This window comes from Rhineura floridana, chromosome 22 (genome assembly GCF_030035675.1).
Source record: "Rhineura floridana isolate rRhiFlo1 chromosome 22, rRhiFlo1.hap2, whole genome shotgun sequence".
Taxonomy (NCBI): Eukaryota; Metazoa; Chordata; class Lepidosauria; order Squamata; family Rhineuridae; genus Rhineura; species Rhineura floridana.
In genome coordinates, this window is record NC_084501.1 from 3,365,759 (window position 1) to 3,379,433 (window position 13,675).

Below are 13,675 nucleotides of genomic sequence, written 5' to 3' on the forward strand. Positions count from 1 at the left end.
TATCTTTCTTAAAATGAGGCGCCCAGAACTGAACGCAGTATTCCAGATGAGGCCTGACCAATGCAGAATATAGTGGGACTATTACTTCCCTCGACCTGGAAACTATAGTTCTGTTTATGCAGCCCAAAACCGCGTTTGCCTTTTTTGCCGCAGCATCACACTGCTGGGTCATGTTCAACTTGCGATCCACTACAATTCCAAGGTCCTTCTCACACGCACTACTGCTAAGCCGGGTATTTCCCATCCTGTACCTGTGCATTTTGTTTTTGTGGCCTAAATGCAGAATCCTGCATTTGTCTTTATTGAATGTCATTTTATTAATTTCAGCCCAATTTTCTAGTCTACCTTTGGATTTTATTCCTGTCTTCCATTGTGTTAGCTATCCCTCCCAGTTTCGTATCATCCGCAAACTTCATAAGGCTTCCCTCCACCCCATCATCTAAGTCATTGATAAAAATGTTGAAGAGTATCGACCCCAGGACAGAACCCTGTGGCACTCCACTCGAGACCTCCTTCCAGTCCGAAGCACAGCCACCGACGACCACTCTTTGAGTACGGCTTTCCAACCAGTTGTGAATCCACCTGACAGTATTTCCATGTAGTCCGCATTTGACGAGTTTGCTAATCAAAAGGTCTTGGGGGACTTTGTCAAACGCCTTGCTGAAATCTAGATAGATGACATCTACAGCATTTCCACCATCTACTAAGTTAGTGACCTGATCAAAAAAAGAGGTGAGATTAGTTTGACAGGATTTTTTCTTGACAAACCCATGCTGGCTCCTTCTAATCACAGCATTGTCATCTAGATAGTTGCCAATGGACTCTTTTATTATCCGTTCTAATATCTTTCCCGGTACTGAAGTCAGACTGACCAGCCTGTAATTCCCCGGATCTTCTTTTTTACCCTTTTTAAAGAGCGGGACGACGTTTGCCCGTCTCCAATCCTCCGGCACCTGTCCCATTCTCCAGGATTTCTCAAAGATGATGGCAAGAGGTTCCGAGAGTACATCCGCAAGTTCCTTCAATACTCTGGGATGCAGTTCATCAGGCCCTGGAGATTTGAACTCATTTAGGTTAACTAGGTATTTCCTGACTATCTCCTTATCAATCTCGAACTGCAGTCCCGACCCTTACTGAGATTGCTACCGATGCAAGGTTGCACACTGTTCCTTTTTTGGGAGAAAACGGAGGTAAAATAGGTGTTGAGCAGTTCTGCTTTTTCCTCGTTATCTGTCAACATTTTGCCATCCTCATTGAGCAGCAGTCCCACCGTTTCCTTGGTCTTTCTCTTGCTTCGAACATATCTGAAAAACCCCTTTTTGTTGTTCCCCACTTCCCTCGCCAGCCTCAGCTCATTCTGGGTTTTAGCTTTCCTTACGCTATTCCTGCAAGCCCGAGCCGCTCGTCGGTACTCTTCCTTGGTGATGCGTCCTTCCTTCCATTCTTTATACATGCTCTTTTTTACTTTTACCTCCTCCACCAGTCTTCCGTGTAGCCACATTGGCTTTTTCCGATGTCTTCCATTTTTCTTCCTCTTTGGAATTGTTTGCGATTGCGCTTTTTGTAATACGTTCTTCATGAACTCCCACGCTTCTTGGGCTCCTTTTTTCTTTAGTCTATCTAGCCACGGGGTCCTACCCATCATTTCCCTGAGCTTGCTAAAATCGGCTTTCCTGAAATCCAAGGTTCATCTGAAACCATGTCCTTCGCCACCCCCAAAAAAGACTGCTTTATTTATTCACATGCAAATGGATGTTGATTTGATTAAAATTCATGTGATTTATCTGCTAAAACTTGAATTGGATCAGAAACCTAAAAGTAAGAGAAATCTTGCAAATCTGTGTAGGTAGGTTAAAGAATTCATCTTTTGTTTGCCATTGCAAAAATTGTGTTAAACAGGGTACAGACAGACAAATTTTTATTTTGGAGGGACCCAGAGATCAGCTTTGCATGCAATTCTTTGGACTGGTAAAACTTTATTCGTTAAGTCTGGAATCTTTTTTGACCCCTAGGTGAGGCACTTTCTTTCTAGCATGCTTCAGTTTGACCACTTGTTTCTGTTGCATTTTGATCTGCAGAAAGACTGCAGAAGTCTATTTCACATGCAAGAGGAGTGCTTTATTTCACATGAACCAAAGGCCATACCTTCCCCTGCCAAGAAGGGCGATAGTGGGGCAAACTTGAGAGGAGCATCCGCTCGAAAGGTTGCAGAGAGCCAGTGGCGAGAAATTCTGGGGTTCATGGGGAGATCTCTAAGCTGCAGATCTCTGGGCAGGGTGTCTTGCCATCAGCCCCCAAACCCCCAATGAGGTAGAGCTTGTCATTCCAAAGGCAGGTACGGTGGCCAACTCTCTTCTGGGCTCGGTTGGAACAAGGAAAGTGGAACCAGTTTGCTGGTGATGACCCTGGGAGAGGGGAAAACAAAAGCTCCATGAGAGTTTTTTTAAACAGTTTACATTTTCTTCCATAGAAAACAAGCTGTGAGGGTTTTGGAGAGACTTCACCCTTCTTACTCATCAGCTCCCCAGGTTGGCTGGTGCAGAAGGGACTCATACCTGAAACTTCTCTGTGGGCAGAGTCAGGATAGTCCAATCTATCTTGGCTAACAATTGTGTCTGTCTTTCCCTACATGTTTCAGTAAGCAAAGCAGCGGGGAACGTCTAGCTGTGTAATTGTCATTCACATCCTCCCCGCCCAAGTTATACAAAAGAGGAAAGGAACTTTCCTTAGATGCCATATGGAAAACCACTTTTGAATTGGAGGGGAGTTTCAAAAGCCATGTGGGGTGTCCAGTGAGAAAGCTGAAACTTGATTGTGGTGGTGGGGAGTCCCCTGGGGCTTCCTTAAAGGTAGTTTTGTAAACTCTGGCCTCTGCTTTAACAACTGCTGGATTAGAGAGGAAGCCTGGCAGTCACAGTTGGAGGGCCCCTTGTAGGCCAGAGACGGCTCTCCAGATGTTGCTGAACTACAACGTCCCATCATCCCTTGCTGGGATGATGGGATATGGAGTCCAACAATATCTGGAGGGCCACAGGTGTTCTACCCCTGTTGAAGACCACTAAGTGTAGCTCCTTGTTCAGTGCAGGGACTCCAGAGCTGGAGTGTCTTCCCAAGATGGCTGCCCAGCCTCAGCTTGGAGGCCTCGAGTAAGGGAGAGATGACCCCTCCTCTAGGTAACTAGTGCAATTGTCAAACTGCTCTTGCAGTCTCAATAACTTTCTTCCTCTAAAATACGCCCTCCTGTAACATAAACCCAACAGATGTCCTGCCTCTCTGGGTAAGCAGAGGAAAAATCTTTGCTCTTTTTTCTATATATTGTACCTTTTGTTTTTAAAAAAACCCTTATAACAAATAGCCATACAAAGAGCCTATTTTTACACACAACAAACCTAAGGTGATAAAATGGGTAATGAGTTAGGCAGTGAATGATACGTTTTTGTCAAACATTCAAGCAGGTCTCTAAAGTTGGAGTGTGCATGGGAGACAGAAATTTCATCTATGAGCCCCAGCTAGATGTGTCCTCTTCAATGCGACAGCCCTTCAGGGATTGGAATACAATGCTATCAGGTTCTTTCTCCCCTGGAGTCTTCTACAGATTAAGCACATCCCGTTCTTTCAACCTTCAGACCCCATCAGTCCAATCCTATGCAGAGAAGTAAGCCCTATTGAGTTCAATGGGGCTTATTCCCAGGTAAGTGCGTGTATGTGGTCATCCTGCCTTGGCCAGTGCACACGATTCCCTTCTCAACAAGGTTGTGGAGAATTGCCATGAATGTGTGTGTGGAGGATGGTGCTGTGTAGCTGGAGAATTGTGCCCATGCACCCCCATAGTGAGCACCCCGAAGATTCGCCACAACTTCTGTCGGAAAGAATCTCTTGAGTAGAGACATCCCTTACTTGTATCGTGGATGTAAAGGTCATTGCAAACGGCATCCCTGCCCTTCGATAGGGTCTCGCCTCCAAAGATGACCGCAAAAGGCCCCACCACAGTGCAGGATTGGTGCCTCAGGCCCTTGGGAGCCTGCAGGGATCCCTTTTTGGTGCTGACCAGGCAAGAGAGATGCTCTGTCAGTCCAGGAGCATGGACAGAATCAACCTGAGGAGGAAAAGAGGGTGGTAGACATTGAGAAGGGAGCTGTCCAGCTGGGTGGAGACTACACGTTTTAGTGCTGCTAAATACTACATTAAAAAGATGTGGATTTAAAATGCTTGATTTCGGCTAGATAATATTCTTTTTGCTAGCTGGAGGCAGAGAGCATGAGGGACTGGATCCCCATGGAGCAGAGTAGCTGAAAGGAGTGGATTGAGAAAAGCCGGATAGGCGTATGCGGGGGGGGGGGGGGGAGAAGGGGGTCAGTTGCAAAGGACAGCAATTCACATCCTGATTTGAACCACCAGCCAGAAATTTAGCTGCTCTCTCTTCAAGGTCCCGACTTGCAAACTAGATTGTTATGTTAATGTTTATTTATACGGCCCTCAAGGCGGCTTACAGAAAAAGTAAACACAAATATAAAAATACATCAATAAAGCAATACATTGTACAAAAAATTAACAAAAAAAAGTTTCTAATTTCTATCTAAAATACTGAAGCTGAATAATTTGTAGTGCAGGTCTACTTTTGCATGACAATAGCCTTAGGCTGAATTCCTAAACACACTTTCTATGGAGCAAGCCCAATTAAACCCAGTGGAACTTTCTTCCAATGCATAAAATTGCACTGTAAATCTCACAAAGTAATTTGTAAAGGCTAGGTAGTTTCATGTATTCTACAATTCCTTAATTTCCTTAGAAAAATGGCTGAAGACCATCGCATCTCAGATTGTGGAGAATTCCTGGTGTGGACAGAGAGCTGCGGTTGCTTTTGCACTGAAACCCTGGGTTGGACTTTGGAGAGGCAGGCAGGTACCCTTGGAGCCGTCCACTGAGGGCACAGCAGCCACTGCTGATCCCTGCCCAATTGTCTCCCTTGGGTGCTTCCCATTGCCCGTTGCAAGGCCAGCACCGATGGTTGGCATCATTGGGCCCTTGCTGCAGCCACAACTCCAGGAAAGGGCCCCACGAGTGATCTCCTTGACTGCTTCCTTGCTGTTGCTGCCGCCAAATGGCAGTGCAGATTTGGCTCACGGAAAGAGAGTGGAGAGGAGGACACTGGTTTGGGGAAAATACAGGGATTTACACAGGGGAACCTAGAAAGCTGCCTTATACTGAGTCAGGCCATTGGGCCATCTAGTTCAGTGTTCTGTGCACTGGCTGGCAGCAGTTCCATGGGGTTTCAGGCAGAGAGTTTTATCCCAGCGCTACCTGAACATGCCAGGAGTTTATAAAAAGCATGGGCTCAACCATTGAGCTGTGGCCCTATTCCCATGGGGGGATCTCAGCTTTCCCTTCCCTGCCACCCATAGATCTCCTCAAGCCAAGTGTTGGCTCAGACAACATTGAGGGCCCCCTCACGCTCACTCACGTGGATCTTGCTTTTCCCCCAATGTCCAGCCACGTCAAAGTCGGCAGAGTCGCGCCCTCCAAACACCAGTAGTTTGTAGCCGCTCCCTTTCCCGCTTGTGCTGGTCTCGCGCAACAGCATGGCCGAATGGCCGGCCCGTGAGGCCGTGTGAGATTCCTCCTCTTTGTACCTAGCAAGTGGAGGGGATGCGCAAAGGATAACTCTCTTTAAACCAGCCCACTGAACCAAACCTCCTTCACAAAGGTCACCTGAAGCACTAGGGTGCGGGCAGTTTAATACATGGTGTGCTTGGGCGGCTATCATCTGGTTAAAATGTTTCTTAATTGTGTGAGTTTTATCTGATGGAAATCAGCATGCAGATGCACCTCTTCACCCTGGCCTTTGACACCGGGGACCCACCTCGTTTGTAAGTTGTTTTAAATGGTTTTTAAGGATGTATTTTAAATGATTGTAACCCGCCCTGGGACCTCGGGGTGAAAGATGGGAAATAAATAAATATACATACATGCATACATACTACAAATATCTTGAAGAAAAAGCATGCTTTGTTTTCAGTTGATGCACTCACATATTGTGCCAGGCCACCTCTTTGAAAGAGGCATTGTGTCCTGTGTGGGAGAGAGTGGGGAAGAGTGCCTCTTCCAAGACGGCACCGGTCCCCCACCCCATCATTTAAAATATATGTATATGTATATATTTTAAAGTAAACAATTGTTTTGGGGGGGAAACCTGATTAACTAGGGTGACATTTTTAATCTATCAAAATGTTTTAATCAATCTAGTTGATGAATTGTCTAAATGTTTCAGCCCCAATAACAACTCTTCTTTCTGACAATGCTAGATTTTTTTTTTTTTTACATGCAAGGGTTTTTATTATTGCATTAGGGGGCATTCAGTCATGTGAGCCCCCATCCAAAGTGGTACACACTGTGCAGACACAGGTTGAACCCCTTCATGAGAACTAAGCCCATGCGTGGAGATTAAGAACACAAGTCCTCGACTTCCGGGAAGGGTGACTTAGCCTGTGCCTGCTTTTGAGACGGGCTCCTGCCTCAAAAGAAGCTTATTCAGATATATCAGTCAGGTTTTTTTTTTTTTTTGACTGATTAAACTTCTCCCGGGTAGGGAGAAACGAAGAGATTAACCTCAAAGCCTATTTTTGTTGGGACGACCAGATCTCATTAATTTATGGGACGAGGTCCAGCCGACGAAGGTGGGACGGATTTTCAACAACAAGCTCTATCTGATAAAGCGAACGTTCATCTTATCTTCTAAGAGAGAACGCACTAACAGGCAAGCACCCTTCTTTCTATATTTTTCTTTTACTTGACTTAAATTGTTGCTGTTTAAAAGAGATTTGCCAGATTGATCGGTTTTTGACATCTCACTGGGGAGCCATAACTTCTCTCTGCTACTCACTAATTAATAGCTTATCTCTGTTTTTGTTGCAAAAAGCTGTCCTGGATTTGCATTCTAAAGATATACACAGAAGAGGGATTTCTATTCCAGATTTTTATTTTGAAGAATATTATATTGTCTGAGACTACTCTCTTTTTGGTCTATTTTATTTTGACGAATCTGTTTCCTGACAACCGCCATTAATTGTTTCGATCCTGGGAACTGCATTTTGTTTACTTAAGCATGGAGAGATAAGGCTGTCTGCTCTGTTTATACTGTGATGTCACCAAGTTTGGAGTATTAACCCAATTGTTGCTGAAATAAGAAGTGGTTTTCCTATATTTTTCTTTTAAAATGGCAATTAAGAAAGTGGCTGAGAATCTGGAAATAACTATGTTTCAGAAAATAATGGATGAGATTGAGATAACGAAACAAAACCTGCGACAGGGTTGTAAGGAGCTGAAAATTGAATTGAGTAAAATGAAGCAGGAGATTAAAGATATAGGGGTCCCTGTGAGAGAGGTGACCCTGGAAGGGGTCCCTGTGAGAGAGGAGACCCCGGAGATTGGAACAAACGTGGAACAGGAAAAAGATTTGGAGTCTATGGACTTTAGAAACAAAATCTATTGTTTGGAGACACAGGAGATTAAAGACATAGGGGTCCTTGTGAGAGAGGAGACCCTGGAGACTGGAACAGGGGTCCCTGTGAGAGAGGAGACCCTGGAGACTGGAACAGGGGTCCCTGTGAGAGAGGAGATCCCGGAGATTGGAACAAACGTGGAACAGGAACAAGATTTGGAGTCTATGGACTTTAGAAATAAAATCTATTGTTTGGAACTCAATGTTATCTCTGAAGAAATTAATGAAGATTCTAGAGATAAAGTTATCAATGGCATGGATAATCTTCTGGACTGGAATGATGTGATGGAGCCCAATATAGAGAAAATCTATGGAATTAACTGCAGCCATGTGACAATGGAAAAACTTTTAAGAGATGACCCAGTGTATTTTGAAAAAAAGAACAGAGATATGATTTTACAGCAGTATTTCAGCAACCTACTCAGAATGGATGGCAAGAAAATATTTGGGATAGAGGTAATTCCCATCAGACTCTTACTATATGACTATGGCTTTGACAGCAAGATTATTATGGAATACTGATAATGGAAGATTGGATATTGAAATTACTGGACTTAACAAGACTACTGAAGATGGAAGATGGAAAATGGAACTAATAGGGATAATAGAACAATGGCTACTGAAATTACTGAACCTAACAGATTCTGATGTGATGGATTAATTGAAATGTTTATTTTGACTATGGTTATGACAATAAGATTATCATAATTAGTAATGAGATGGATTAATCGATATGCTTATCTGGAAAAAAAAAATTGATAGATATATTTCTTAAAGAATTGAAACCTCTCTTTGACTTTTTGTGGAAAGAATAAAGTAATGTTTATGAGATTTGATGATTAAGTAAGATAACTACTGGAGGAAAGTGATTTTATAATATGACTTAAGAGACAGGATTGTTATATATTATAGACTTATAACTGATTTGATCTTTGACAAATGGGAAGTCAATATTTTACTCTTTATTTTTTATTTTTGTTTTTTTTTTCTTTTTCTTTTTTGTTTAACTATTTTTGATTTTGTTTTTTGTCTTTGAATGTTTTATGATTTCGTCTTGTATGTTTTATGAAAATCTGAATAAAAATTATTGGAAAAAAAAAAAAAAAGAACACAAGTCCTCAGGGCTGAAGTCCTTGCAAGCCGCTGATTATTCAGGGGAACCAGGCAGGACGTACCAGTAGGTCTTGGTGGCAGGGTTGAGACGTAGGGTGAAGATGCTGGCATAGCGCCGCTGTGTACGTAGCCCGCCCTCACGGCCCACCACTCGTACTTCCTGGTCTGTTAGCTTGGTGCAGGTATGGCTGCTGAGCCCCACGGGGGCCTCGCTGGAGGGCCCCACAGACCAGCGTTCCCACTGTCCCTGCTCAGCGTCAAAGCAGCACACATCTGAGACCCTGCGGGAGCCATCCCAGCCCCCCACCACGCACAGGAAGCGGTTGGCCAGGACCACGGCCTCATGGTGGCTTCGATGGTGCCCACATTCGGGAGCAATTGTTCTGACCGTCTGGAGCAACGGGTCAAAGGCCACCACATCCCCAAGGGGCGGCTCTTGGGTCTCCTGCGACTTCAGACCCCCAAAGATGAGGAGCTTCCCCTGAACCACGTTGCACGAGTGGAAAGCGCGGGCCAGGAGGTCACTGTGCACCACTGGCCTCCAATCCCAGCTGATGCCGGTGGCTGTCATATCAGGTTTGACCTGCAGAAGGCAGAGCAGCAAAGGTCAAGGAACAGGTCAGCGGTCAATATTGAGAGTAAGTGGGGTTTTTTTAACTGTAGATAGCCATGTTGGAGCCCCATGTTACGTACACTAATTGGCAGCAGCTTGCCAGGATTTCAGACTGGGGCCTTTCCCAGATCTACCTGGAGATAACTGGGATTGAACCTGAGCTCTTCAGCATGAAAGCAGATGCTCTGTCACTGAGCTGTGGCCCTTCGCCTGATCCATTCAAGGGAGGAGAAGGATCTAGAGTAATAACAAATAACTGTCCAGGATTACAACAATTTGGAAGCTAATTTCTGGGCCAGCTCTACTGGGCAGGTATTCCTTGGCAAAACAGAATTAGTGTCACAGTATGGAATGGTCTCCCCACTTTTGGCAATCTTGGGGAAGGTGAACCCAAAATAAACAACAAGGATGGCAACTTTAATTTTAGAAGGATTTTTAATTAGGTACCAGAAGTTTGATCTGGAGAAAAAAAATGAAATGGACTGCCTTCAAGTTGATTCCGAGTTATGGGTGACCCTATGAATAGGGTTTTCATGGTAAGTGGTATTCAGAGGGGGTTTACCATTGCCTGCCTCTGAGGAGGAGAAGCAGTGACCGGCCAGTGAGCTTCATGGCTGTGTGGGGATTCGAACCCTGGTCTCCCAGGTCGTAGTCCAACACCTTAACCACTACACCACACTACACATACCACTTTCACCTGATAACGTCAGGTAAATTGTCTCTCACATACCTTACAAGAGTACTGTCTCTCACAGATCTGTCTGACAGTCAATTCTAACGGAATTCAGGGATGCCCTCCAGGAATGCATTCATACTCTTTACGGCAGGATTCTCACAGCTCCTTACATCAGGTGTAAACTGAGCAACCTCACTTAAACAATGAACTGAACATCTAGGCATACAATACGCACACAGGCACATGCTTATATATACATTCACACTAGCACGCTACAGACATTCCCTTCCTACCCCTCCTAAAGCTAAAATAAGAACCAGCTTTTGCACTTGGTTTTTAAAACCCGTTTGGTTAACTGCACCACTGAGCCTAAAGTGAAAACCAGCGTCCCCTTCTGCATAGCTCGCCAACAATCTGACTCTCCACTCATTTTACCCAGGCATCCCCAAAAGGCAACAACAGGAACAAAAAGAATGGCATATCAGCAGGAACAGGTTTGAAAGGGGGGCGCTTCCCCTGGTAAATAAATAGGGGCAAACTAGAGCGTTTGCGTAGGGAGTTTGGTGCACCTACTCCCACTGATTAATTTGGTTTTTTTTTTTAATTCCCCAATTCCAAAGATTCTTATTCTTCATATGGAAACTGTCAGGTCACAAACATAAAAGATTGCTTTCCCTAAAATTCTGCAGTGGGGTGAATCTGTGCTCCTGACTCAGCCCTGCTTGGCAGAGCCTCACCCAGCCTGCAGCGATTGGTGTACAAATTGTGCAAGTGCTCACGGACAGCCCTACACGCTCTGTAATGGTGTGTTTTCCAGTTATACCGTAGAAACATTCCCCCAAACCCAAACCAGATTTGTGCGCTCGGATTGCTGTGTTATAAATGCTAGAAGCTGTCATCGGGCCTACCTTAAAAGAGGAAGCCACTGCAGAGGAGAAACCTGGTTACTTGGCAACCAGGAGCCCATAGCAACCCCCATCAGTGTGTCTTGACAACGGGTTCTGTAGCTACAGGAAAAGGCAGGCCCTGCCAGAAAGCAGTTGCTGAGTGTGGTAAAGTTAGCAGGAGTATAAATAAACCAGAGGTGGAGGGATGGTTTCGGCCAGGGCCAGTGTGGTGGAGTCACGAGGAATCTGGAAAGAATTTGGAACAGGCTGAGGAACAATAACTGGCCATGGGATGAGGGTGGCACAGGGAAATGAGAGAGAGTGCTATCAGAGCTCCCTGTACTTGTTTTCAGACATATTGGAGCCACAATCTGTGTCTCTCTGAGCATGTGCAGAGTGAACATGTGACTTAGAGAGATGCCTTCGAGAGAGTCCCTTCGATCCATCTAGCCTAGTCTGTGTCTGCGCTGACTGGCAGTTCCTCTCCAAGGTTTCTACTAACCAAGATTTTTTAAAACTAGAGATGCCAGGAACTGATTATGGGTTTTATATTTTAATTTAATTTAATTTAATTTGCTTCCAAACCTGTTGCTTTACCACTCATATATGAATCCTCCCAGGGAATTGTATTTCCCCTTGGGAAATAATTTCATTAAGGGAATTGATGAGCGGAGAGGAGTGTTCCTGAGCACGTGCAGAGTGTGCTTCTCCAAAGGCTTCCCTATTTTGTCGGCCTGTCTGACTGGTGTTTTAGCATGGGTATATTCTGAAACATGTCCTTGACGCAATAATTGTGCATTAGTGCTAGATTTATTCTGCTTTATTAGTTATTCTGCTGTACTTCCCCAGTGCTCTCATTATTGCTGTCCAGACAAATATAAATCAGAACGTTTGTGATATAAAGAAGTATGGGATTTCAGCAGGAAGTTGCGTGCTATGCATTCATTGGAAATTGTGCATTGTGACCACCCCCAAAATTTTGCAGGCACCAACAGTGTTGAAAGTGGGATCTGACCACCCCAATAGCATCATGAGCGCAAATCATGATGAATGCACAATCAAAAGGAGGTCTGGAGGGGTTCCTTGTTTGTTTTGAAACATGTCCATGTTCGAAACATAAGAAATAACTCTTTATTGTTTATATTTATGCATTGGTACCTGAGGAGAGGCCTCCCAACTTTTGTTCCCTGGCCCTGTGGAAGAGGTCACACAGCCCTGTGTTTTAAATGGCTCCTTGACACAGCATTAAATTCAGCCCCAAAAGCTTCCCCTGCTGAATTTCTGTTTGCTGTGCTGCTGTTAAAAAAGCAGAAGGAGCCCTTCCAGAAAATGTTGGCAACACCAGTTACACTTTTAAGAGTCACATTGACACTCTGCCAGGTTTGGTTTGGCCTTGCATCACTGTGATGAGAAAAGCTGCATGTGGCAAACTTCTCCCTTCGGGTATCTTATGAAGAGGGTTGCTACTTTCCCCCGCTGCAGAGCCTCTCTTTCTCTGCCTTTAACAGTTACATGGCAGGCAGAAATTCAGCAGGTGCGTTTTTTTCCTGGCATAGAGATGTGTCTCTAGGAAGAGCTGTTGAGTTCCTGTTTCCCATGGGAGAGCCGTTTCCCATGCTGCCCTGAAGCACAAGGAAGAAAGCGGCCAAGCTGTTGACAGTACACAGCATGGCTGTTTGCAGTTGCTTCGGAAGGCTTTCTGCCCTCCTTCTTGTCCCAGCACCCTGCTGCCTCTCCCTGGCTCTCTGTGGCCCACTCAGGTCGGAACTGGTTTCAGAGCAGAAGGCAGCCATACCGTACCTGTTTGCTGTATAATAATATCCCTCCCCCTCAACGTCCCAAAGGCAGAGACACCACCCCTCCCCGCCTGCCTAAACCTTGAGAGCAGAAGAAGAGGTCAGGCTGAGCCGGGGATCCACTTGCAAGGACGGACGTCCGTTCTCCTCTCCAAGTCACTTGCCACCTCGCTTCCAAAGAGTAAGGCTTGGCATTCAGGAATTCGGAGGTCGGGATGGGGAGAGGTGCTGTCCGCAGTTTTGGACCAGAGTTCCCTATGGTGGTTTCCATGTGTTCCTGGCGGGGCTCCTGTGCCTTCAATGGGTACGTGAGTGGCTGGAATTCAACTGATGAAGCTTTTTCCACCCACTTCATATCCATGCAGCTTCACCTGTGAACATCCAGCTGTTTTTTGTTCTGAAGTGTTTTTCTTTAAGGCACAGGAATCCTGCCAAGAAAAAAGAAAATGGGTAGCCACCCATAGCCCCAGGTATGGTCCTCTTTAGGTGAAGCTGTTCCCTAGCTGTGATCCACCATGTGAGGGTTGGGTTAGGGTAGGAAGGTTGCAGAGTAGAATCTGCAGAGACGGTGCTTGGCACTTGCGGGGGCGGGGGGCACAAGCCCACGGCACATATTCACATAACATGGACAGATGCTCATTTTATATGTATTTGCCTCTCTGGGCAAATTAAGATGCTGGGTGTGCTGCTGTAGTAGTTAGAGTGTTAGACTGGGACTTGGCAGAGCAGGGTTCAAATCCCCCTCTTAGCCATGAAGCTATCTGGGTGACCTTGAGCCACTCACTGTCTCTCAGCCTAACCTACTTCACATGGCTGTTGTGAGGATAAAATCGGGAGCAGGAGAACCATGTTTGTACGCCACCTTGAACTCCTTGGAGGAAAGGTGAGATATAAATGTAATAATAATAATAATAATAATAATAATCAGCACTGTGTTGTACACTGCACTCAGCTGCCCAGTGAGCAAAGATTTTACAAAAGTTTTTTTTTAAAGGAACAGGAAATCTGGGGCTTGATGCAAATGAGCCAGGGCATGAGCACCCTACCCTTTAACAATGCATGCGCTGAGGTGCCTCTCAGTTCCACAGGGGG

General features: G+C 45.2%; 2 protein-coding genes across 2 annotated transcripts in view; one reads left to right on the forward strand and one right to left on the reverse strand.

The window, feature by feature from the left end:
- Nucleotides 1-1,995: 1,995 nt before the first annotated feature.
- KLHDC9 (kelch domain containing 9) lies at nt 1,996-9,182 on the reverse strand. Its single transcript, XM_061606112.1, has 4 exons — nt 8,674-9,182; nt 5,462-5,630; nt 3,898-4,096; nt 1,996-2,405 (listed from the first exon to the last, which is right to left on the reverse strand). The coding sequence occupies exons 1-4, from the start codon at nt 9,180-9,182 to the stop codon at nt 2,239-2,241; spliced, it is 1,044 nt and encodes a 347-aa protein (XP_061462096.1). The 3' UTR covers nt 1,996-2,238.
- A 3,214-nt stretch (nt 9,183-12,396) lies between these two features.
- Nucleotides 12,397-13,675, forward strand: part of LOC133374625 (V-type proton ATPase catalytic subunit A-like) — a 28,486-nt gene continuing 27,207 nt past the window's right edge. The window contains exon 1 of the mRNA XM_061605732.1: nt 12,397-12,764. The gene's annotated coding sequence lies outside the window, so the exon portion shown is untranslated. The remainder of the gene's footprint in view (nt 12,765-13,675) is intronic.

What these genes read in the sequence shown, in the direction of transcription:
- KLHDC9 (XM_061606112.1), bottom strand. Translation starts at nt 9,182, where the DNA reads ATGACAGCCACCGGCATCAGCTGGGATTGGAGGCCAGTGGTGCACAGT. An exon ending in CCTGCCACCAAGACCTACTG is followed by an intron (nt 5,631 to 8,673) that starts GTACGTCCTGCC and finishes TCCACTTGCTAG; the next exon opens with GTACAAAGAGGAGGAATCTC. An exon ending in CCTTTACATCCACGATACAA is followed by an intron (nt 2,406 to 3,897) that starts GTAAGGGATGTC and finishes CCCCTCTCCCAG; the next exon opens with GGTCATCACCAGCAAACTGG.